Genomic DNA, 25,472 nt, shown 5'->3' with positions numbered 1-25,472 from the left:
TTGTTTAGAGAAGAACGAGTCTGCTGTTCACTTGTTTAATGGAGAAGTTGTTTGTAGATTCCCTCATGTCTCTAATTCCACCACGCAAATTTGTAAACACTTGAGCGCTTGCCTTAAATGAATTGCAAGCGAATTAATGGCTTTATTTCTTATTTCATGTGGGTGTCGATGTTCTTGTGGCCGAAGTTCCTCAAGATTGTTGTTGTTGTTGTGTGTGGTCCACCCACGTGCTTCTGCTCACAGTTTCTCTCACCGCCACGTCATGGACACAAATAGCGAGTGAGGGAGACAGAGGGGAGGGTAGTCTTCACACTGGGGGTACGGGGGAGTGTGGTGTGCAGTGTGTCGTAGTCTCCAAATATAGAGCCTCCTTATTTTCTTTCTTTGTTGTTTTATTTACATTTGTGGGTAGTGGCGGGGAGAGAAATGGTTTAGGAGTGGCGCGAGAGGAACTAGAATGTAAAGAGAAGGTGGCACGACACACAAAAAAGAATAGAGAGCTAAGTACTTGCTTTAAAAATAATTCGATTATCATCAATTTCAGTTCTTTTTCCTCAAAAAAAAAAAAAAAAAAAAAAATCCTCGAAAAAACAGATAAAACAAAAAAACAGACTTTCAAAAACATTCTAAAAAGGATATCAGTCTTATTCTTATTTTGTGATCCTGTCGTTAATCGTTAAATTCTTAAATAAATATAGGTTCTTTACAGAAAATCTCTTGGATTTCACCCTCCTGATCGCTTCGCTGAGTTGGAGCAGGTGTTGAAATACAAAGTAGTGTAATCGCCTGTGTTTAGCTGCCATGTCTGGCATGTCTCCCACTGCAGTTGATTAGAACTTTGTTCCCATGGTGCCAACAATACTGACTAGTGTTTGACACGATTGTTCACCAGTATGTACATTGAATACACGGTGTAGTCTCTACCCCTATATTACTCTTGGTTTGCAGCAGTTTTGATTGATTCTAAATGTTGGCTTTTGGGAATCCATATGGGAAAAAACAATTTAGAGCTTCTTTATGTTGAGGTTGTTTGTGCAGGTAGTGAAACTTGTGATTCTAGCACTCTCACCAAGTTGTATCAAGTAGGTCTGTGAGTGAAAAAAAAAACAACAAAACCAAAACTGTTGTGTAACGCGTGGATAACCTGATCCCGAACAAGGCAGCTGACATTTACAGTGGATTCAATATACAATGTTACTGAAAGCCGTCACTTGTTCTGTTCTCAGGCTGTTTGTAAGTTTTTATTATTATTATTTTATAGTTTGTGTACTCGTAGACACAAGGGCGTGTCACAAATTGTCTTGAGGCGTCACAGCAACATCGTAAATTTACACTCGGGTGGTAGGTGTGGTAGGGGTGGAAGTGGCGGGTGACCTGCACTCTCCCCATGCTAACCTCTACAGTCTCCCTCCTGCCTCGTGCGTCAAAGGTGCATGTCGAGCACCTCGCCAGGCTTCACGCCATCGAGCACGTGAGGTCACAGGTCAGGCAGGTAGCAGCTACAAATCCTCCACGTTTCCATCCACTTGTGCAAGAGCAGGGAGGGGAGGGGAGAACCAAACTGTTGAAGGTCAGATAAAGTCTGGGTGGGAGTGAGGGAGGGTGGTAGCGTTCGATAGATTAAAGGCAGTGGAGGGGTGGAAGGGTGGGGTGGTTACCAGAGACTACGCCATCAACCAACTTACAGGTGACAGGTCAGTGGGTCACTGATAGCGCTCCCCATCAGTTTTAAAAGTGGGTGTTCACATATCTGGGCATTATATAATACCTTGACGTAACAGTTGTTTTTTTAGGGGGTGGGCAGAGCTTTAAACATCAGAGAAGAGGTCAAAGGTTGAAAATGGCATGAGACAGCAGGTCTTTCTCCTTCCTGCCGTGAGATCGTTCACTCGGACATGCTGGTGTTTGAAGAACACAGTCATTGGATTGAGATAGAGCTGACTTGTTTATGTGTGCTTTGTATGTTGAAGTATTTGGTAAACAATGACATGGACCAGAATTGCCCTCTTAACCCCTGTGCCAGTTCATCCACATACTATCATTTATGAGCGATTGTCTCAGGTCGTTTATTCTGTAACTCGACTAAATATATTCTGTTTGTCACTTGTAAGGAGAGAACTGTAGAATCTCTTGTTTTCTTGGCGTCGTCAAAGAATCATTCCACTCAACTGACTGTTCATCTTAAACACTGTCCGTTGGTACAAATGCTGGGCACTATAAATACAATTATTAAAATAGGCTTATGGTTATGGTTATTAATAATATGGTGTCCGTGCGTGACTATATCTGCGGTTGAAATAAGTGAAAACGACTTCACTCCCTCAAATCGCTCCACCGCCTCCTGTCCGGTCCCCTTCACTCGAGGAGAAAAATGTTGATGATGATAGCAGCCGACAGATGTTCTCTCTGTCGGTGATTTCCTCACACTCGAAGCATCTCTTGTATTTATGTCGCACTTTATCAATATCAGTGAAGATGAAATGGTGTAGTTGGCACAAGACCCTCATGGTCAAAGAATGGTATAAGCTAAGCACGCACACTTACTCCTCGATCACCACCATTTGGTTCAATTAATAAGTATACTTGACGCGAGTTCACAGAAGGCCGACCATCAGGTCCAGAACCATTCCTCTACAGCTGCATGGGTGGCGGATCTTGTCATGGAGAACCAATGTCATAGTGCCACGACCTCGAGCCCAAACATTTCTTAAGAATTAAAAAATCAAAATGTTGTCAAGTGGCGGGCGCTCCCTGTTGACCGAGTGCCGAAGTTTTGCATAATGCTCCGTGGAGTTGCCGTCGCCTGCTCTTGTCCCTTCTGTCAACAGCCCTCCACAGCCTGAGCACTAGTCTCTCCCTCTCTCTCTCTCAGGCGATGGCCACGTTCTTTTTCTTTTTTCCTTTTTTTTTTTTGGGGTGGGTGGGGTGGGTGGGGGGAAGGGGTCGCATTATGGGCCTTTCTTGAGTGGGTGTGTGTTTTGCTGATATAATACAATTATTGTGGTTCATGTATAATGCAAAGGTGCTGCGGCAAGATCTGTGGACATGTCTGCTTTTTACTCTCCTTTTTCTTTTTCTCTCTTTAACATCCTGTCATTTTTTTTCATTCACTGACAAACAAAGAGAGTAAGTGAAAACGCTGTTAGGGTAAGACCGAAAATTAAGGGAAGGATCTCTCTCGTACGCGCGCGCACACACACACAGACACACAGAAACAACTTATGCACGCCCTTTTTTTGTACTTGGCATTTATTCTTAAGTCTTTAAATAAATATTGCACTTTGTGTATGCCTCCGACTTGGATATTTGAGATGTTAGTGTGCAATTTAAAAAAAAAAATGTTCGGAATTCTCTTTCATTCCACAACAACCCTTGCTGAGCCTGTGAATCCGGGTATAAGTTTGTCGTGGCTTGGGTGGGTGTCCCAGGTGTTGAAAGTAGCGTTATCTAGATTCCAGCTCGACTCTGTTCGCACTAGAAACATTCCAGCGTCCTGCACCCCGGGACGACAGCGAAATGTTATCTGAGGTGGTTCCTAGTGACATGTGTACATGTATACACACCGGTATTGGTGGAAGTCCACCCTGCCCAGTCCTGTGGAAGTCCACCCTGCCCAGTCCTGTGGAAGTCCGCCCTGCCCAGTCCTGTGGAAGTCCGCCCTGCCCAGTCCTGTGGAAGTGACAAAGGGTGGGAGTGGGGAAGCATAGCAGGGCAGTGAAGGACAGGTGATTACATGACTTGCCTAGCTGGTCTGATTGGCAGTTTGAACTGTGTATACTGTTTAGCTCTGTGTATATTGGATACAACTTTATTTAAGGTCTTTCTGTTCTAACCTTAGCTCGGACTGAGGAGGGTAAGTAGACTGTGTGGCATTTGTGTATGTGTATGTACCACGTGAGTGCTTGTTGTCAAACTTTTGGACGGAGATTTCCTTCCCGTTTACTTCCTGTAGGCTTTTGGGTAGATTACATTAAGTGTTACTACACACCCTCTGCGGAATAAAGTAGTGCTGTGCACTTTTTTTGGCAGATTATTGTTTATTGTTGGGCCTCCTTTTCGACAGTTTAGAGTGAGGCGCCCTAGTGTCCACACTGCACGTGCGTCTTATGTTATTTGTGATTTTTTTGTTTGTATGTGTATCACGAAACCCGTAGGTTACTTTCGCGCCTACTGAGTGCGTTGTGGTAGATAAATTGTTGTTGTGGAAACCCAAATATAGCGTGCATGCTCGTGCATGTTAATGTGAAGCGAATATTTATAAATATTTTTATATGTAACATATTTATGAACGTGTGTGGTGTTCTGAGTTGTTTTTTTAGTGGCCTGACTAGTTCAGCAGTTTGCACAACTAGAAACTACTAAAAGTGTCCAAATGTGATTTGCGATCACTAGAAAAAAAATTAATTTCAAAAGGATTTTCGAAAATGTAAAAATTGACATAAAGAACTGTAACTCGAGGTTACGACGAAGAAGGATTAAATTTACAAATGTCAGAGAAAGTTTATCAAGATACGTATAACACTTTGTGTCTTATCTGATTTTGTTTTGTAATGACATAAACTACAACCTTTTTATCTTGGTAACTCGAAAAAAAATACTTATTTAGAAATTGAGTATTCAGTTATCAGTGCACAGTGAGTATATGTATGACACTGCCTCCCCCTCACGACCCAACTCCTCCCCCCCCCCTCTCTCTTTCTCTTGTGAAAAGTCCACTTAATGTTTACGATATTTTAGCTGTGTAATTTGGTAAACATGTTTGCTTCCCTAATCACTTGTCTCCATTGGCGTATGACTTTGACTTCCAGTACAAGTGGAGAGTAACCCTGGCAACGAGTGGGTTCTACGGGGAGAACTGGTGTGAACAACACCGATGTTTGTGTGTGTGTTTGTGTGTGTGTGTTTATGTGTTGACATGCCGTCCCACTGTCTGTATTATTATCTTGCTTAACTCTTTCTTTGAGACCGCCCCTGCACCTCTCCGGTGGGACAGTAATCATCTTGAACCGAGTTTTCTCGAGTTCCGCTATCGCCGAGGTTTTTAAATGTCAAGTAGTTCGCCGACAGTTGACTAACAAGTATCCTTTACATCCGCTTGAATCAAAAGCCTTGAGCTACTTTGATTAAACCTAAGTACTGTTTTTGTGTTTGCGATAATTAATGCTTATAAAAGTTTAGTTGTGAACATTGACTTCATTTTAACGGTGAGTATCGGTTACATTTGTGAGATGGCGAAATTGTCTGTGTGCAGTTCGTGACATGCTCTCTGTTTCTCGCTCGTAGATCCTGCTCGCACCCATGGATAGTTTTTAAATGCACGCGGCAGAAGGCTTCATTGTACGGGACAGCTCTGTCCATTCCTCGGTGGCATGTTCACTGTCGTCATTAATATTTATTTTAGAGAGTTCAACAACGAGAGCGCACACACACAAAAACCAGCAGGACATAAATGGGTTAATGCTCCGGATGACAAAAGTGTTCGTTGGTCATATCGTTGATTCGAAGCAAAATTATGTTACGATAAGAGGACTTTTGTGGTCTAGCATGACTGGGCTCAGAATGCAACAAATGTTTATTGAGCTGTGATGGAACCTGTCGGCCATTGTGGAGTTTGCGGCTCTGTCCGTCAAATTAACGTGCGTGTGGAACCCGTGGCCGTGATGATAGTGCTGGTAGCTTTGTTTTCTCCAAGAGTCGCAGGGGAAACAGCAGAAGGCAGTTAGAACAGCAGAAGTAAGTTATGGATTCCAGTATTCGTCGAGAGCCCCGAAGTTCACCCGAGACGACAGTCGGGTAGGGTGTCGTCTTGCGATCACGTGACCACGTCACCGTCCTTTCGCCTGGATAGCAAGGGTGAGGGGCTAACGGTGTAGGTGGTGGTTGCAATCATTTAGAGAAACGGTTTGTTTGAAGAGGATCTTTTCTGCTGATTCCTGTTGTCTTGCCATAAACTGCGTCGTCAACTCGCTTCGTTTGAAGCCTTAACAATCCCATGAGCTTCGTATTCATGAAACACTTTTACTCTGCTGAGTTGGCCTACTCAGAATGGGTAGACATGTTGCTTACGGCTAAAATACCGTATTTAAAGGTCATTTAAGTAGATTTTCTGTTTTTCCAGCCGTTAATTTACTGAAGGAAGGAGGGAAAAGCGAAGGATTTCTCTTTTTTTATAGGATAAATGACGGACATGGTGATTGGTCGAATACAACCGAAGGAAACCGTGTTTGAATAGGCAAATAATGCATAAACTGGACAAACTTGATTGTAAAGAAATTTCGACTAGATTCTGCTTTTACTGACTTCATAATTTGAGACTAGCAGATGCCAAAAATAAAAACGAAACTGAATATCGCAGTCGATATGACTTTCTGTTCTGTTCACAAAATACAGCTGCTGTTTACAGTACTCACTAAATACAGCCTGTTGTTTACAGTATTCACAAAATACAGTCTGCTGTACACAGACCGTGACATTCTGTTTGAAACGATTTTGGCCCGCCTTTGGGGAAGGTAGTACTTTATGATTGTGTCAGGTAGCACAAAACAAACAATAAAACAACACAAGCCCTCTTCTACATCTCTCACATCCTCCTAAACACACAAAATAAAATAATTCGCTGAAAAGAAATGGTTTACTCCGACAAATAAGCACAGTCACAACTAAATCCTGATATGTATCCTTGTATCCTTATAAAGATTTATGACACAATGAGAGACCTCCCAAAGGTTAACCCTCTTTTGTAAAGTATTGTTAACGGTATTAAACCGGTAAAAGAACGCATCATAGAAAGGCTACACCAACAGCGCAAAACTTTATTGGACACCTGACGGATGTGTGCGACATCGTATTGTAGGTAGGGTGGACTCGTGTGTCACTTTATGTGTTGTTGGTAGTGAAACAAAACTGTTGGGCTGGTTACCCCGGTGACCCTGCACAAATCTCTCTCACAGTCCGCTTCACATGTAAGGTGCACCCGTGCATGTTTGCACATCAGCAGGGATGCACTTGGTCGCATGCTTAACGGGCTGCTTTTTTCAAACCGTCGGGTGATCCCCGTCAGCCGTCGAAGTGTAGGTGGGGTGGTGGTTGAGGGGAGGGTATGCGTGAAAGCAGGAAGTCGAAGGGTAGGAGAGGACAAAATAGAGGATTGCATGTAGACCAGGGACCTTGGCTTCAAGTTACAGGTACATGGAGATCGCTGCCTTTTTTGTGGTTAGAAAAGAAATAAGTATGTTCTTGTGACATGTATGGAACTGAACAATGGGCCTCCTTGCCGACAGAATACAATTAGTTTAATTCCTCCTACGGCTGATGTTACAAGCTGGTGAGTCATTTGTGTCTTAACACGGCCCCTCATTAAGGAACAACCAATCGGTGGCGAGAGCAGCCAATGGCACCTTGACAATAATAAGCAGCTCGGATGTCATTTCTTAGAAGCGGCTTCCGGCTTCTGATTTTAAAGTAGCCGGCGATGTAGACAACTGTTAGAATAGATGTCCTTGTCAAAGTGTGGAAAAAGTGGTCCGGAACCTTTGCCGACGTGGATGGACTTCTGTACGCATGCGCACGCGGGTAGCATGCAGCAGTCACGTGAAGTGTCAGCCGTTGCTCTCTGTTTGACAATGCCAGTGCGCGAGTTTACTCGGGGTGTGTTTGATTGTGCGCAGTGGGAGCGAGTAGGTAACCCTGCATACCCTTGCATTCTTTCTTCCTCCTCCTCCTCCCACCATTCCCCCACTCACCACACTCACTGGTCAAGGATAACAAGTGCTTTGCTTTTGGACCCCGCACTCCCCCAGGCCCCCCACACACCCCCAGACCCCGCTCTGCACGTCTGCATGCTCTGAAATAACGAGACCAGAGAAAAGCGGAATTTTCATCTAATTAGCTTACAAACACTTTTTCTCTGCACAATTGTCGTTTCAGACTTTTTTTTTATATTAGGGATAAATGACTTTGGTTACAAAATGCTTTGCAGGGGAAGGATGTAGATGAGGATTTAGTTTTCAAGAGCTGCGTTTTCATTTCGTAAACTGAGAACTGAAAGTGTCAGGAGTTATGTAATGTTGCTGAGGGACCGAAGTCTTGGAAACATTCAAGAACAACCAAGAACTTGTAACAATCCGCTAGCCGCAGCTGTGGCCAAAAACGGTGTTTCTCGGTCTTTGCAGCTGCTATGATTTACATTTTTCAACTCTTACATTTTTAAAGTGGCGTTCAGCTTTTGAGAGGCCCTTCAGAAAGTAGTTTGTTTTAAAGGTAATAAATCATGTTAACAGCCTCGTGCTGCGCCAGTTTGATATCATTCCTTGACCCACCAGTCAAACCTGTGGCCACTTGTTGTTTGCACACGTTACGGATCGAGTCCCGTTCTCCCCCAAAGCCACCCCACCCCACACTCACCCTCTTCCCAAGCTCACGACCTCCATCCTACGCATGTCAGGTGACTGGCGGTAAACCATGGACTTCAGTGATTGTAGATCCTTGTCTGAACCATCGTCGTTATTCTTGATGACAGGCCTTTCGTCGTCCAGCTCGCTGGGCGGATTTTGTTGGTCGTCAGGGGAAGAAGGGTCAAGGCTGAGTACCCCAGTAAACGCCAGCGTGATCCCGCTAACAGCTGCAGGTGCCCTCCCACCCTGCACTTGACCCTAGAGCTGCCTGACCCCGCCATGCCTATCTACACGCACGTACGCCCGGTCTAAACACGGCTTGTTGTTGTTTACGTTTGTCTTGGGGCGCGACCAAGTGACCCTGCCGTGGAAAGGGCAATGGACTTTGGTGGACACTGACGGCAGCATGAATGAAAACGAAAGCCCACGGTTGATCCGGGTGGACGTGACAAAGGATGGACTGGAGTGGTTGGGTGGGAGTGGTGTGCGGCGCTTTTTCGGGGGTTGAGTGATCTAACCACTTCATTGTTCTGATTCCATTGTCGGAAAAGGTGATGGCTGGCCTTTGTGGCCAAGCAAGCAGATTGCCAGGTGATCATAAGCAATGGTTAGGACATTACCTGAGAACTTACTCTCAGTCGTCCTTAAGGTGGGGTGCACCCAACACATCGCGAGCTGTGCGATGTAAACATCGCGTGGTGTGCGCGAGGTGCCGACAACAAACAGCGTTCGATACGTACTCGGACCCCCAGCTTGCCTGCATCCTCCCCATCCCCATCCCCTTACTTACTTTCATCCTTTTCGATTTTCAACTTACGCATAAAGTGTGAATATTCAATGCTCCAATTATCTAGATAATCGAGGTGATGGAAGAGCAACCTTGAGTGCTGGTTTCCTCGAATGGCAGAGCAAAATAGGTCGGGAGGGAAAGAAAGTATGATAAAGTCCTGCAGTGTGGATTGACGAATCGGCGGGAGCTACACCAACGGGTTAAATTTAACGTCTTTCTTACGTTGCTTCACCTGTGGTCACAGTTATAATCAATGCATAAACTTCAAAACACGATTCAGGAACTGTTTATAGCTGTATGAATGGAGACCTAGACTGTGTTAGACAGGAGGTGAGCGGATCACGTGGGGCAGGGGAGGTGGGGGGGAGGACTGAGGTCAGACACGTGACTTTCAAGCAATCAGTGAGTTCGCAGGTTAAAGGCAGCTCACCTCGCCACGATCGCGACGCCCACCCCGTTACCTGTGTGTTCGTACCCTAGCCCGGGTCTCAGGGCCGACCACTCGCAGGCCAGGGTGCAGCTGTTGCGTCTAATCGCAGGTCGAGGCTGCGACGTCACGACGTAAACAAGGCTGCGATTGGTCAGGCGCACAGACCGTCGACCTGACCTGACCTACATTTCCCTTCTGTATTTAACCTGCAGCCATTCCCGCAGACCACCAGAAAGGATCGGGAGTCGGAGGAGGGGCGACTTCGCTGCCACCATGTAGACCGCTGCCACTCAGCCGCGCGCACTTTGTCAACAAGGGAAGTTTTGAAAGACATTTCAGGTGACATTGCAGGTGTGAGGGTGTGGGCAGGGCGACATTCGCTGTTGTCAGTAGTTGTTGCTGGAGACCGTCTCACATATTAGCACAAACACAGGTCTTGTGGACACACGGCCAGTCTCCTCTTTTATTGTAACCAAAAAGAAAGGGACTGCAGCTGGACTTTGGTGCGCCACTCTCCAGGTTGATGCAGCGCGTGGTTCCAGCAGCCTGTCGCATGGACAACTGGCAGTACCAGAGCTGCCTGCACCATCCGCTTAGCAGCATGGAGCGGTCCCTCAGTGTGCCGCAGATCGTCGTGCACGCCCCGCTGGCCGAGACGCTGGGCACCAAGTCGTCATCCAGCGTGCACTTCAGCATCAACATTAACGAGGACGACGAGGACTGCCCGGGCCACGGTCGCTGCACGCTAGTGCGCACCATGTCCTCGGACAGCCTGTACGCCAGCAGCGAAGACGACTACTACAACAACGACAGGTGCCGCGCCATGTCCATCGATACCATCGACGGCGAGAAGCTGGATCTGGCCAACAACAACAACAATAGTAGTAACATGAATGACGAGAATGGTAACGGCAGCAGACAACGGGCCGACGACGATGACGACGATCCGGAGAGCTCGCGCCAGACGACTTTCTTCAACATGAAGAGGCGAGCTTCGTACGACAACTCGGCCTTCGGCATGCCAGACCGCATCGTGCGGGGGGATGTGTGTGTCAGCTACACGGAGCGCTTCGTCAAGACCGTGCCCAGCACGCCCGCCGACCCCAGCACCCCCGTGGGCAGATTCCTCTCCGACGAGGAGATGCTGGCCAATCCCGAGAAGGTCTTCCAAAAGATCTTTGATTGTGAGTATATCGCGATAGGTCTTGCGAAGCATTGGCCCGAGCTCTTTGATGTGCAGATATATGGCCTGTTGCGGTGTCTTCATCTCCTTCCTACTCCCATCTTACCCGTGGGGGATACCTTCTAACTCTTGACATCGGCAGCAGCTCGTGATGAACAAACTTATCCAGACTGGTCGTAGCGCTGGCGGTGCCAGTGGAGATAACATCTCAATTCTGAAATCGAGTTCCTTACCGCTTGCTGTCTTTTTTTTTTTTTTTTTCTCTTTATGGTATTTATTGTCTTGATTTGTCCAGTTTTTTTTTTTTCATCATTTCTTTGTTTTGAGCCCCACTCTTTAAGTGGGGGTGAGAGTGGGGACAGGGGTAGCAATGTCCACTTAAAAAAATAGAAATCAGGTGCCGTTGCTGTGTCACGCGCGGTACAAGTCGTCCACTCGGAACAAACTCCGCCATCAATGTTTTTCTCATCATTTGCACCGCACAGGCAATAGATTGTTTGTCGGTTCATTCTGCAGCTGTCGTACCAGTCGACGGACTACAGCGTTGGGAAAATAATTACACATTTAATGCTAAGGGTTACACACAAAAATGTCATTACACCTGCGGTTTATTTCGATTTTTGTATTACATTCTGCGTTCATTCCTACAAAAGACGGAAAAGCACCATTTTGTGGTCGTTTGTAACGATAACAAGTATCACTCGCACACTCGTAAAGATAACACACTACCCGTCACACGTGTACAGCTGTAAAGATTAACTCTGCCTGTTTGATATTATTAATATTGCAACTGTTAAGACGAGGATATGCTTCTAAGTTCTACACACTTAGTCTCACTGGGAATTAATTGTCCCTGATCTTCGTGTCCCTCACGGTCACTTGACAACGACCAAGAGAGCAGACGGACAGTCGGATTAACTCTTTACTTACTGTCTGTCGGGTAAATGGCTTATAGTAGCAGAGCGCCTTGACCCTCACCATCCATCTGTGAAGATGAGCAGAAGAACCTTGCATGAGTTCTCTCACTCTCTCACTCGTTCGCGCACGTGCACTTGTGACAGTTCCAGCAAAGTTGATCTTAGGTTCAAGTGGTTCAGTTCATGACAGGTATAGGCCGACACTTCGGGAACGAGCGGATGGTTGGTGTCCAGCGAAAAATTAGCGGACGGGCCGAGAGCGCCAGGAAAATGGGTGTTGAGGGTTGTTGTGTGTGGGTTTTTTCTTTTTAACACTGATGGTAATTTATCCGTGACTAATCGGACGTTTGTCATTTCTTGTTCGCATCATTGAATACCTACACGGCGAGTTGTCACCTGACTGCCCTCGAGCCTACGTGCGTGAACTGTGCACGCTGATGGCGCCGTCAACAGGCAGTTGGTCGTTAGTCACGCGCTGGTGGTCACAGAGCGGCGCTGGCTGGGGTAGAGGGGAGGGGACGTGTGGCGGGGCAGCTGCACCAGCTGCAAGACACCAGGAGGCAAGGTTGCAGGTGCAGACCATGTTACGACTGAAGCTGTGCAACGTGCTTGCACCTGTTTGTTTGTTTGCTTGTTTGTAGGTGGAAGGTGGCGTTGTTATGACTATTTTTCCGTATCCTGACAGAAATACTTGAAATTTGGCATGAGCATCTACCACGCAGAGGGCAACATTTCAGCAAAGTTTGAATGTAGCAATGTTTCGTAGACTGTTGAGGGCTGTGTGGTTTAAATATCTGGCAGCAGCAACGATAACTTATATTAGAGCTTTCAAAGTCTCTGTTCCTCTCCTTTCATCACAGTTCACCATGAGGGACAGGAATAGTCCAGTAGATAACGAAAGGCCCTTTAATAAAGTAATCTTCAGTTTTTGAGAAAAAAATTGATTTCCTTCTTTTAATATTGTTTCTTGGAAAGTGTTGTCGATTTTTTTTTAATTTAAAGCTTTTATGGAAAGAATATATGTCTTTTAAGGAAGGTATAAAAATCAGTGGCAGTAATGTTTAGTAATGTTCGTCTCTTGTACGATTCTATTTCACCTTAGTTTATCACCGTAAACTGTTGACACCAGAGTTTTGAAATGGAATATATAACTCTGTCGTCTGATAGTTGTATAGTTGTAGTAGTAGCCCGCTATCTACAGACACTGATACACGCCAACAGTCGTGCTTGTTATCTTTTATTTTATCGTTACTCTTTTCGGTTCAGTTCAATGAGTCGTTATCGGCGTCACAAGGGAAAGTCTGGCCTTCCTCTCCATAGATACGATGGTGGTGACAGTGACATTGCACAATTGTGGAAGTCACGCTGGGACTGGATGATTGTGACACAGATTCCTCATCCTTCGGCGGATGTATTTTGGTCAGACCCCATTTCTTGGCGGCCCTACCCCGTGTGTAACTTGGCAACGAAGGCGCGAGGAACGCTCTGACCACAGAGCTTGATTCCCTCGATACTGTCAACTGTGGATGCCATGAGGTAGAAAGTTCTTTCTCTACCTCCGTGGCCACGAGCTTTCATTCATCTCTCTCTCACACACAATGTGACGAATGTTCTTTATGCGATGTCTGCCATAAAATAACCTGTTTCTCTATTTGACGGCCGTGATTCGTGATCCGTGATCAACGTTGAAGATAGTCGAGGATGAGGCTCCTCTTCCACCTCATCACTGGTTAATTTAAGAACCACGAGGTCGGTGTTGTAATGTGGTTACAAGCGCGTGCGTATCACGAGTTCAGGGTTACAGTTAACCCGCTCCCCTCAAGGTTGACAAGGGTGCAGACTGTTTGAGTACATCCTGTGATGAGAGGGAATAGCTGTGTCAGCCCTCGAGATAGTAACCTGCCAACACGCACAAACTCCAGTGACGTTGGGGTTGGGGTGGAGATGACGAGGGCAAGGTGAGAAGGTCAGGGGTGACGGGAAGACGACTGGCACGAACGTTTCATTCTTGTAGCGCGTTTCAGGGTATCAGACTCGGACTGTTGCCCGAGAAGCGTGTCTGAGATGGATGATGCTCTCTCCAGTGATCACAAGTCGCTCGGGACTCGCTCCCTACGGCCTGTGCTTACAGTCGGCATAAACACCGTAGTGTTGAGGTCGTCAGCATCCAGACGTGACAGGGGGTACGGCAATGGACGATGGGGCTGTTGATGAGAGGATGTCGGTGTGCATCAACAGTCAGGAGATGTTGAAGGCGGGGGAGACAGTTGAACTGTTGGATAGAGGACTGAGGTAGAAGAGGGAGGAATCAGGAAAGACCGCTATGTCTGTGTGTCGTGAACTGCAGAGGGGTGGGAGATATGCATGTGATTAGACACATTTCTTACAGTGATGGAAAGAGAACACTGTCGGGTAGGATTTTTGTTGTTTTGTATTGTGTACCGGTTTGTCAAGATCTGACTAAGGCTGTCGCAAGAGGACAGGTACTAAGTGCTGTCACTTTACACTTGCTGTAGACAGGACCACGTGATCGTGACCACGTGATTGCCCCTTAGTGCTGGCGTACGTCAGTTCATGGAAAGTGTAGAGATTTATCTAGTCAGTTTAGTTATTTTAAAATATAAATGAATGTGATTTGTGAATGTGTATAGTTATCAAGGTTGTTCCAGACTATGTTACCTTTCTGTGTCCCCAACTTCCCTGTCACTCAGTGGCTGCTGTTCTAGATTTTCTGTATTTAGTGCTTTTCCATTTACTATTTTTCAAGTGTTCTCTTTTCTTTCCCTGCCATAATTGTTAAATTGTTTATGCATGTTAATGTTGTAGACTATTTTTATAAACCAGTCTTTAAAGTCTGTGAGATTGAGATTGGGAGAGGGAAGCAGTAGACAGTGACAATATTAAGATGGGCATTGATGAAACATTCTTAGGACATTTAGACAAGACTGGTTAAGTTGATTTTGCATGCCTTTTAGTACATGATAATTTATGCTTTACATTGTCCTTATTAAAATTCAATCCGGTTCAGAGCTGTGCAACATAGAGTATAAATTAACACAATTGCTTTATTTTCCCTTCCCTATAAACAGAGGGAGGGTGAGCAAGGACTTGAGGACAAGAGGAATTTAATGGGAGGAATAATTATGTATCACTTAAACATTCTTGGCAAACTCTTCTTATGTTGTGAAATGTGTTCCTCTTTTATAAAATAGAGTATCGCTTGAAAGCCAAAACCTTAGTAAACTCCATGCAATAAAGAAAATATCATTTTTTAAAATCAATTATTAACTGGTCATTAATAAAACATGTCTTTCAGAAAATGTAATGACATGCTGAAACCTCCAGATTTGACAAATGATAGTGTAGGTCTGTAGTGGGACTGTAAGACACTATGGATGACAGTTTGTTTTTTTGTGTCTTAACAGTCCTATGTGCAGAGAGGGTGACACAGATGACAAAAACCTACAATGACATTGAAGCTGTCACCCGTTTGTTGGAAGAGGTGAGTTTCTTTATCGCTTCTGGCACTTGACTATCCTTCATCCTTAGATATGTGTGTGGGTGCACCAACATGGAAAACACTTTTAATGTATATGGCTGGTAGTCATTATGGTATGAGGGAAGTTCAAACATAACTTTTTACATCAAAAGAACTTGTGAAAGAGTAGGAAGTGACCAAGTGAGAGAGACTGTGACTGAGATCTACTCAGCCTTGAAGCCATGTCATAAATTTATGTGGTTAAAGTGCCTGATAATAAGTTTGCTTTATAAACGTGCTTAATATATATGTACTTTATGGATGCCATGCCCTATCCCTGTGATAGGATGAGGAAAAAGTACATAATGATGGGAATTCTCATATTAAAGATTGGTGCTGTTCATAGATATTGCTTTTTTTAAAAGAAACAATGTTTTATGTGAAAATAACAGAAGGAGCGTGATCTTGAGTTAGCTGCACGCATCGGCCAGACCCTTTTGAGCAAGAACAAAGAACTCAATGTCCGCTCTGAAGCTCTTGAGGAGCAACTTGTACATGCTAATGATAAGGTGAGCCTCAGCTGGACCTTCAGATGCTGTTTTGAGTAATCAGAGTGGGGTTTTGATTAGTTACTTGCTTACCATCTCAGCATTAAGGAACATCAGGAACATTAAGCCATAACCTCTCTCAGCTAGTGCGTCCACTGTGAGGGCATATTTACTGGAGTCCATTGCATCAACAATGGGTACAGGTTAGTTAACAGGACAGAGCTAGGTTATCAGCTTTACTAGCAGGTGAAGGGTTTCCATACTGCATATGAAGTGGTTATGTAGACAGAGTTATTGGAAGCGTCCACCAGGGCATTGGTGCAGTATGTTATAAGAGTATTTAACATCCATATCCTGCTGTGTTTTTGACAGGTAAATCAGCTTAAACATGACTTGTCTATGAAAGAGGAACTTCTTCGCTTCTACTGCCAAGATTTCCAGGATGAAACCTCATCTGACAGTAGCCCAGGGTAACAGCAATACTTTGTTTCCTTTTTTCTGTACAAATCCTGAGTGTGTGTGTGTGTGAGAGAGAGAGAGAGCAAGTTTGAATTTTTGTCACTGAAGATGTCCACAGTAAAATTCAGAGCCAATATTTTATATAGAATCCATCACATCAAAAATATCCATGATTCTGTGAGTAAATGTTTAGTCTCTGTCACATCTTTTCTGCATTATCTTGGATCTTAATTAAAATTTATATTGACTTCACGGTAATTTGTGTATGAATTTCAGGGAGCCCACTGGTCCCCTTGGTCTGGTTAACATCGAACTGCTACAGAGGAAAGTATCCACCTTGGAGGAAGAAAATATCACCCTGCGGCTTGAGGTGTGCCACCGTAACTTTTAACTCAAATTTGAATGACTTTTGCTTAATGAAATGTCTTGAATATTTATTCATTAGTACATTTAAATTGGAACAATATCAGCTTAATTGGGATGTTTGAAATATGTCTGTTCAAGTATAAACTGTAATGATTGCAGCTAAGTTGTGATTTCATGAATATTTCAGAGTGCACAGCTGCGTACTGACACCGAAAATTTTGAGGATAAAGAAAAAAGGCTGGTGGAGGATTGCTTGCAACAATTAGGTATGCTGCTTGTAGAACTGCCACTGCACCATGGAGTGAAATCCATCACAACAGGCTGCCAGATGCTAAGATTTAAAGAAAAAATAATCAGAGATAATAATAATAAAGTGCATTCCTTGCTTAACAATAGACTAACCCAGACCAAAACATCAGAAGACAAATTTTCAGAGATATAGGTATAAATACAAGACAAAATGCACAAGCATGCTACAACAGCTTACATCAAAATATAACATATATTTTATAGTAAGGTATAACAGTTGTATCCTATGCACTTCCAGAAGACACATTTTCCTGCATTATAATGGTGCAAGTAAATTTGTTTTTCAAGAAGATTTTAATTTCTTAAGTTTTTCTGCACGGAATTTTTTTTTATTAGTAGATGAAGTATATGAATGGGCACTCTCCAATTTTGCAGGGGAGCTTAACCAGCAAGTAGAAACATTTGCACAAGAACTGCGTTACAAGACAGAAGAAAGTTGTCGTCAGAAAGAAGAGGTCACATGCCTTCTTGCTCAGGTGGCTGACTTGCACAAAAGAGTCAGACAGCTGACCATCGAAAATATGGACCTGGCAGAAAAGCTTCAAGCATCTCAGGAGTCCCAGAAGCAGCTTACAAAGGAGGTAACTTATGCTATGCCTCTAAACACATTCAACTTGTCAAAGTGGAAAGCCAGATTGCCTCAGGAGTTTCTTTGTGCTGCAAGCATTGTACCTTTCGTTTACACATTACATCAACTCCACCAGCATGGATGATCATGGTAATGTTGTTTGCTTGTTTATTTTGCAAAGATAAAAATTATTATCAATGGATATTTGTTGATGCAGTTGAGCATGCAGCAGGACAAGTACGATGAGCTGTTTGAGATGCTTGAAGAAGCGCAGGATGAGTTGAGGGGTCACAGAAGCCGGGGAAATCCTAAAGCCACAAGGCACTGCTACACTAGTTCAGCTCTCCAACCTGCCTCTGGGGCTGGTGCAGATTCCCTTGCCTCTGAACTTCAAAATTCGCTGCAGCAACAGGAGGAAGAAAAACAGACACGCAAGTATGTACATGTGTTCAAATGTCCCAGCAAATATCCTTATGCCTTCCTTGTTTTTTTAGTTTATGCAGACAATGCATACAGTTTTAATACTGTAGTGCCCACTGTAATAGGAAATGAGTTTTATTGAGGGGGAGGCATGTTGAATGTTAGGGTAGTTTGGTTGATTGTGTAAATGGACAATGCACATTGAAGACAATTGGGATGAGAGAAGAATTTTCTTCACAGCTAGCAATCTAGAACTACTAGCAGTGAATTTTTAGTTGAACATTGTTTCTTTTTTTCTTCCATGGCAAAAGGTAACTTTTTTAATGCTTTATTACCCAGAGGCAGGTGAAAATAAAGGGAGTGTTTTCAACATTAGTGACAACTCATGTTCATTAATATTGCTGCAGGTCTCGTAGCTGGAAAGTTTTTGAAACAGCAAGAGCAGCACGTAAGGCAGCATCCAAGTCTTCCAAAGAGAGCTCTGTCCGCATGTCCACTTCATCAACATCAAGCACAAAGGACCCAACCTCCAATGCTCCATCTGACTCTGAGTCTTTAATCAGTGATGGTTATAGTGCAGATATGGACAGCCTGTATGGGTGAGTGGCTTGGAATTTGGTACCAGTACTTTCAAAGGTTCCTTAAACAAACGGACTCAGTCACTGTGATCCTTCCATCATATTATGAATCTTGGGTTGAAGTTCCAGTCAAGTAAATTAAATCGAGCAACTAACACTTACCTTGCATTTGTAAGCATCTCGTTGGTTGGATTGTGTAACATGGTTCTGGAGAGAAATGGGATTAGTAAAGTAGAACAGTGCTTTAATCTTCATTCTGATACCAGTGTGGAGAGAGTGAGATTAACTGATTGAGTGTACAGAGGAGGACTGAGTTATGAGCACATAAATAGTTGCCTTTTTTTTTTCCTTACAGATCTAACACCGAGCTAGGTCGACCTGGAATTCCTGGTTCTAATGACCTTGAGAGTGCTTTGAGACGCCTGGCCATGAGAAGGGCTAATGAGCTGAATGAAAGGGACTTTGAGGCACAACTTAAACAGGGCTTTCATGAAAGAGAAACAAGGTATGTTTGCATTTCGGTTTGTTCGTCAACACATGAGTGCATCTACGTTGGCCACAAATAAGTAATGGGAGTATGCAAACATCCAATTAGATGCCTTATTGGCTGACATTGCAGCAAGATTGCAGGAGATAGGGCAGGTCACCATGAACCCTTGTCAGTGTTCCTTCTCACTGGGGAATGTTGAAGAGCCATGTAAATGTATGGTGTATTTGTTTATTTTGTTTTTTGGTGTGGACAAGGTTCTGAAAATCAGTCGAAAACAGGATTTAAGATTTTCTAACTGGCTCAGAGCTCATGTGGTTCCATCCCACACATATGAAGTATAGAAACTGTTTCTGGTCAAGAGTGGGGATGGTGGTGGGAGTTGGATGTTTCACATTTCAGGCTGTACATTTCACAGACTAGTTCAGGAGGGGTTATCCAATGAAGCTAGATGTGACAAAGGTGACTAGGCTCGACAGACATGATCTGTGATGTTTGCAGAAGTGAGGGTTTCAGTCCCTTCCAGCCCAGGACCCCTGACAGCTGGGCCTCCCCTGCCAGTGGGTATTCATACCTGGGCTACAGTAACAGTCAGTCTACTCCTCGCCATTTCAAGTTTCCAGAGAAGCTGCAGATTGTGAAGCCTCTGGAAGGTAAGATCATCACATAAAGAGATCCAATAAGAGATTCCAATATTAAGACAAAAAAGCAACAGGTCAGTTGAGCACAGAGTCATAAGGGGTATAGACATTTGTGCATATGAGCATACATTAAAATACATTAATAGTGATGCACACTAGCACACACATGCACATGTGGGAAAGGGATGACCATTAGAAACACCGAAGAATAAAAATGGCAGCATGTTATTTCTTCGTTCAATAAATTGTCTAATACATGTACTACTGTAGTTCAAGAACTTCTATGACTGCACTACAGAGCAATTATTTAGCTATAATTTATCCTGAATGTAAATTGGTTCCTTGTCTTCTAGGCTCAGTTACTCTGCAGCACTGGCAGAGATTAGCTCAGCCTCATTTGGGTGGACTGTTTGAGCGAAGGGAAGGGGTACAGGTTAGAGGAGAACGCAAGCTGGATCTGGAAGGAGAAGTGTACACATTGAGTGACTTTGAGGAGGATGGTAAATATAAATATTACTAGGTTTATCAAATCAAATTTAGTTTAATGGATCTCTTTCTTATGCAGGCTTACACAAAATTAGAAGACAAAGAGAGCTCAACCTAAAGAACAGAGCAAAGCCTTTACAAGATAAATTGTAATTTTTTTCCAGAAGTTATATTGATGATCATAGTTTGATAAACCATTTTTATTCTGCAAGAATGCACAAGATAAAGGAGGAAACATTTGCCATGATTTATGTGGTTAAGACATGAACAGCTCTTATTTCAACCAAATGGGACTTATGCTGCAGATTCTCCACTGTGTCCAAGCCGAAGAGCTGATGACAGCTCTATGATATACACCTTTACTAACTCCATAGTCAGTCATCCAGGAGAGCTTCACCTTCCACACAGGTAAGCTTTCAGCAGCCCAGATACCAAACATCTCGTCCATTTTCTATCTTTTCCGCTGAAGTCCAAAAGACAACAAAGCCTCTTTTTGGTTTATTCAAACTTGTGTCATCAAAAACCAGCATCTAGTAGCCACTGTGTAAAAATCCACCCACTGTAGGTGCTACAACATTATGGGCACTTTTACCCCCTAACTTCTATTAATGAAAGGCATGTCCATGATTTTTTGACTGATTTGTTACAGTGCCTCAGGTAGTTCTTTTCCTTCGTTGGGTACATCCACACCAACTGGCCCTAGCGCTAAAGGACAGAGCCGTGCAGGCACAGGCTACAGCATGCCCTTGGGACTAGCAGCTATATTGGAAAGCCGAGAAGGAGCAGCCACTAGGTCTCTGCTTCATCCTGTGGCTTCTCGCACATCGCTACAAGAAACATCCACGCTCAGCCCCACCCCTACTACCTCTGCGAACATCACCAAGACAACTTCATCAACTTCTCTGATTGAAGCTGGAGCAACTGCTGGTGAGGGGTTAACATCTAGCACAAGTTCAGGACTTTTTGGCAAGCTTATGAGCACAGGTTATTCTCTTCTGTGGAACAAGACCAGTCCAACAGTGAGCCCCATCTCAGGTGATACTTCAAGTTTACCTCCTACTTCTGGGGAGGCCAAACCTCAATCCAAAATCTCCAGCAGTTCTGTGCTGACTGGAGGCGGTCCCACTGGGGTTCTTGGTGCTATAGCATCATTTCGTAAGAATGGTATTTTGTAACCTGTGTTGAGACAGATAACAGTGGTGTGCAGATGATGAATGTAAAAAAAAAACTTGTGGTCATTAGAAAAATGGAAGAAAGTTAACCAGGGTGCTGGTCAGGGTGTGGGTGAGGTCAGGAAATTCAGCTCTTCCATTCTCTGTTAGGAGATTTTGGGGAAAATTTGGGCCTGAGGGATGTGTGAAGATAGTTTGAGCACAATGGATGCTAATTTAGGTGGGTGAGTTACAGAAAGTCATAAAGGACTGTGCATTGAGTACAGCCTCAGCTGTGCCTTTTGTGAGAAATAAGTGAATTTTTTGAAAGATGCAGTGCTGTTCACACTGCAGGGAATAGATTTTGTCTATGTGTGCATCAGCGTGCATGTGCATATATGCATAAAAAGAGAACTACCAACAGTGTTTCCTCTCATTTTGATTTGGTTTTACACCATGCCAGCAACTGAGGCTATATCATGGTGATCATTTCATTTTGAGAAGCTGGCCCTATCAAATGAGGGATGTGTTGTGAAATCATTTGTAAATTGTCATAGGAGTGCCAAATGTCTTTCATTTATTTGTTTTTCTCTTCATTTTTTTCCTTTTGCTTGTGTATAAAGCGATCGTTGTTGGGAGACTGTACAGACATCTCCACATCATACACCCCACAGGCATGCAGCTAGTGTACTGGCAGTTGTAAATTTGTGTATGTCAAACTTGTATAGCTGTGTAAATATGTATAAATGTACTAGCTCTGTAAATAAGTATGTCTAAGTTTTATAGCTGTGTAAATGGAAATTTTACTCATAAAATCTTGTCAATCTGAAACAGGAAACAACTGCTAACTCTAGTTTGCATTGTTAATGATTTGAAGTAATGTAATCAGAAAGTTATTGTAGCTTTGACATATCCAGACCTTTGAAATATATTTTTTATTGCTGCAAGATGCCTAGTAAGTGGGTAGTGATGACATGAGATTGCATGGGTTAGGGGGGAGAATCCTGTATTAACCTGTTGGTAACCTCTGTGGTCTTCCATCTTTTTCTTACTTGCATACCATTTGTGAACTTGAATGTTGTTGAAAATTCTGACTGGGGATGCTGATTGACAGTGAAAGTTGTCAATCAGGAATTAGAAAATGGGAAGCATGTTTTAACTGCATCAGATAGTTTTAACGACAAGAATTTGTTTAGGTGTTCACCCTTGTGTAGTACAGTGTAATATAGAACACATTAATGAAAGAAGATAATTTTTGGGGACCTCATTTAAGGGCATGGACTTTCCTCCATTTTTGTATATATATATACAAATATTCCTTGACAATCTTGTGACTATCTTTACACCCATTCTTTTGTTTTGGTTTTTTAGTGCTTTTTGAGAATACATCGGCTGAAAGTTGGGAAGCTGCTTTTACTGGCTACTTCCTTCCTGCTGATGCATTGTTAAACTTTCGAGAGTACCAAAACAAAATTCTGGGGTAGTCTTACTGCAGTTTGGTTTCTGGATTGGTGAAAAGTGCAGATGGTCTAATTTCTATCAAAGCATCAACATTAGCTTATTGAATGACTTATTTGTGAAAGTCACGTTATCTGGAAGCTTGCATCTTAATCATTAACAGTCCAGCTTAGAGCTGAAGAAAGTAGCTTATAAATGTTTTGTCTTAATTGTATATAAACTTTTTCTGCCTAGAATAGCATTCCTTAGCTTTAAAAAAACAGTCTCAAACCTGTAGCTTCTGTGAAGCTACCGTAATTGTGAGGGAATTAATACTTTTTTTTAAAATAAGATGGACTTACATAAATTATTTGAAGTACTTGTATATTTGTGAAAAGTAAATTAACAGAACAGGCAGGACTGCACTGTCACATTTCTTCCTTGCTAATATTCCTCATAGCTTTTGTTTTACATTGTTTTAACTGCTTAAAGAACATAAAGGGAGAATTATTGATTAATGATAAACAATGGCTGTAAAAAAGTTCACCTTCCTGTGATTGTATTGAAGGTGTGTTATTGCTTTGATGTTTTTTTAACGTTCCAATTATGGCTGTGTAGATGTAATTATTATTTACAGAACTTAATTGTGTAATTATGACCAAATTTACCAAGCAGCAGCTGCATTTGAGGACAAAAGTGCAAATGTAAGCATGCATGGATGCACATTGTGTATATGCCATTAGAAAATAAAGGAACAATAATAAACAAGGCAAAAAAAAAAAAAGAGATTTAGAATACTTGAGCAACAGAAATTTTCTTATCATATATGCATTGTGCTGTTTTTCAGCTGAATCGTGTTTTATTTATAGCACTAATGTTCTTACAGAGATAGCATCATTGGGTGAGGTTCATGTTCATTCCTGTCCTTAAGAGCAACACATATCCATGAAATACATGATCTTTCTTGAACAGGAAAATAAAGAAATGAATAGCATAAGCATTGTTGCCTGTCTGCTGTTGTTTTAAAATGAATGGGATACAAAGAAGAGGTACAAAGGTTTATAATGTTAGAAAACATTGCTTGGTGGGAAAGAACGAATGCGTGCAGGGTAAATTGTGGCTGTCATCTTAGTAAATAAGCATTGAGACATGCACACATCCAAAACAGAAACAGTGTAAGGAGCATTGAATCATTCATTAATGTTCTGATTACCAAATTGGTCCTGGCCGTATTACTGTGCCCAACACTGCATTGCTCTAGGGTGAGGGATGCACATTGACTAGTGAAGAACTAATGTATGTGTTACATTTTGGTAGCCTAAGTGATTGTGGCAAAGGTTAGAAATCCGCTTCTGAAAGGAAGTGTAATAAATGGTCCTGTGATGAAGTGGTCAAGCACTTGTGGGTTCAGATCTTGCCTCAGACACACATTATTATTCTCCAGCTGTTCCCAAGGGCCGCAGTTACTAACATGGTTCAAAATATCAACAACTATATGCAGTATAAAGGGTTGTGGAGACAAACATAATTATTCAAGCCATGTTACGTTTGCAGCTGGTGTCTCATTCATCGACTAGAATCACTTGACTTCAGTAAGCAGGCCATGCTTTAACCCCCTCCCCTATGCACGCTTACATGAACATGCACTGTAAAAAGCAAAAACACTACGCATATTTTGTTTTTCATGATGTCAATCATTACTATCCTAAGGTTGTCCTTAACCAGGCAGTGTGTCAAACCTCCAGTTATACACTAGGGCAATGTGTTGGCCGACAAGTTTGGGCGGTCAAGGTCTGGACTAATGCGTCAGTGTTGCCAGACAGAGACTTTGTAACTGGGAGGGGGGGGGGGTTGGTGTTTTACGCCGTGTCAGCAACTGAGGCTATATTACGGCAAGCAGCCAGCCCTGTAAACAGATGCCACGTGCAGAGAAAGAACAGCGTGCCCGAGACGAGAAATGAACTCTGGGCAGCCAACCTTCACTGTATTGGTGACAGGCGCTAACCATTGCGCCACCGGACCGCTCCTTGTAACTGGGAAGCCTCAACCTTAGAAATATAGACTTCTTTGTCCAGATCAACCTTTCCCTCTTCTAGATGTTTTTCTCTGGGACTCTGCTGGTGGAGCTTCCATGAAACCTCTTTCAAGTTTTCAGAGGCAAGCAATCAAAGCCGTTCAGCTAAAACCAAATATAGACCAAAATGACTTCACCTCTCTGGGTGACCTTTCCCTAAAAGATAGACTTAAATTTAAGAAATGCATTTTTATGTACAAAATACTGACGGGTGAACTATTGCCAAGACTTGATCTCTACTCTTTGCCTCCAATAATACTAGAACTTCTCCATAGCTTAATATTCCCATTCCTAGATTATACCTTTTCAAAATCAAGACGGAAATACTCAAGGTGCACACTATGGAACAGCCTCCCTGAACTGCTTTCGACCCCAAATACATTCACAAAAATTAGATTAGGCCTCTAGAGATACCTCTCAACTCCAGAAAACCTTGTAGATATATGCTTTTCTAAACCACCACTTTTATACATATTCACCTTGCACTCTCCTTTAATTGATACCTTACCTTATGTTTACTATTAATTGTTCTTATAGTACTTAATTACTTCATTTACTTATTTTTTCCCCAGTAAAGGGCGAGGGCTAAATTGAAAAAAATCATTTTCCTGCTTATTTTACTTCTCGTCAATAAAGAATTGTCTGTCCCTGTTAATTAAACCTCCATAATTAAACTCCTAGTCCCTGCATGTATGCCGGTTTTCCCGCCTGTCTAGATAGATCTCTCCACTCAACCATGGTCAATTGTCTAGACTAT

The 25,472-nt window shown here is 43.1% G+C and overlaps 1 protein-coding gene across 10 annotated transcripts in view; it reads left to right on the top strand.

Moving 5' to 3' along the window:
* LOC112576414 (trafficking kinesin-binding protein 1-like) overlaps positions 1 to 23,638 on the top strand; it is a 53,877-nt gene extending 30,239 nt beyond the window's left edge. For 6 of the 10 annotated variants that reach the window (XM_025258816.1, XM_025258852.1, XM_025258860.1 and 3 more), the window contains 13 exons: positions 15,139 to 15,215; positions 15,644 to 15,760; positions 16,112 to 16,209; positions 16,475 to 16,568; positions 16,752 to 16,830; positions 17,249 to 17,454; positions 17,659 to 17,876; positions 18,269 to 18,460; positions 18,795 to 18,944; positions 19,428 to 19,579; positions 19,921 to 20,067; positions 20,359 to 20,461; positions 20,703 to 23,638. In XM_025258816.1, coding sequence (XP_025114601.1) covers positions 15,139 to 15,215; positions 15,644 to 15,760; positions 16,112 to 16,209; positions 16,475 to 16,568; positions 16,752 to 16,830; positions 17,249 to 17,454; positions 17,659 to 17,876; positions 18,269 to 18,460; positions 18,795 to 18,944; positions 19,428 to 19,579; positions 19,921 to 20,067; positions 20,359 to 20,461; positions 20,703 to 21,228 — 2,159 coding nt within the window. In that variant the 3' untranslated portion in view covers positions 21,229 to 23,638. Of the gene's footprint in view, positions 1 to 3,838; positions 3,854 to 9,829; positions 10,798 to 15,138; positions 15,216 to 15,643; positions 15,761 to 16,111; positions 16,210 to 16,474; positions 16,569 to 16,751; positions 16,831 to 17,248; positions 17,455 to 17,658; positions 17,877 to 18,268; positions 18,461 to 18,794; positions 18,945 to 19,427; positions 19,580 to 19,920; positions 20,068 to 20,358; positions 20,462 to 20,702 lie in introns of those variants that run through there. The other 4 variants (XM_025258808.1, XM_025258800.1, XM_025258843.1 and 1 more) reach the window with 2 other exon arrangements.
* Positions 23,639 to 25,472: the final 1,834 nt, after the last annotated feature.

This window comes from Pomacea canaliculata, linkage group LG1 (assembly GCF_003073045.1).
Source record: "Pomacea canaliculata isolate SZHN2017 linkage group LG1, ASM307304v1, whole genome shotgun sequence".
Classification (NCBI taxonomy): Eukaryota; Metazoa; Mollusca; class Gastropoda; order Architaenioglossa; family Ampullariidae; genus Pomacea; species Pomacea canaliculata.
Note: the sequence above shows the minus strand (reverse complement) of the source record. Positions and strands in the feature narration are given on the sequence as shown.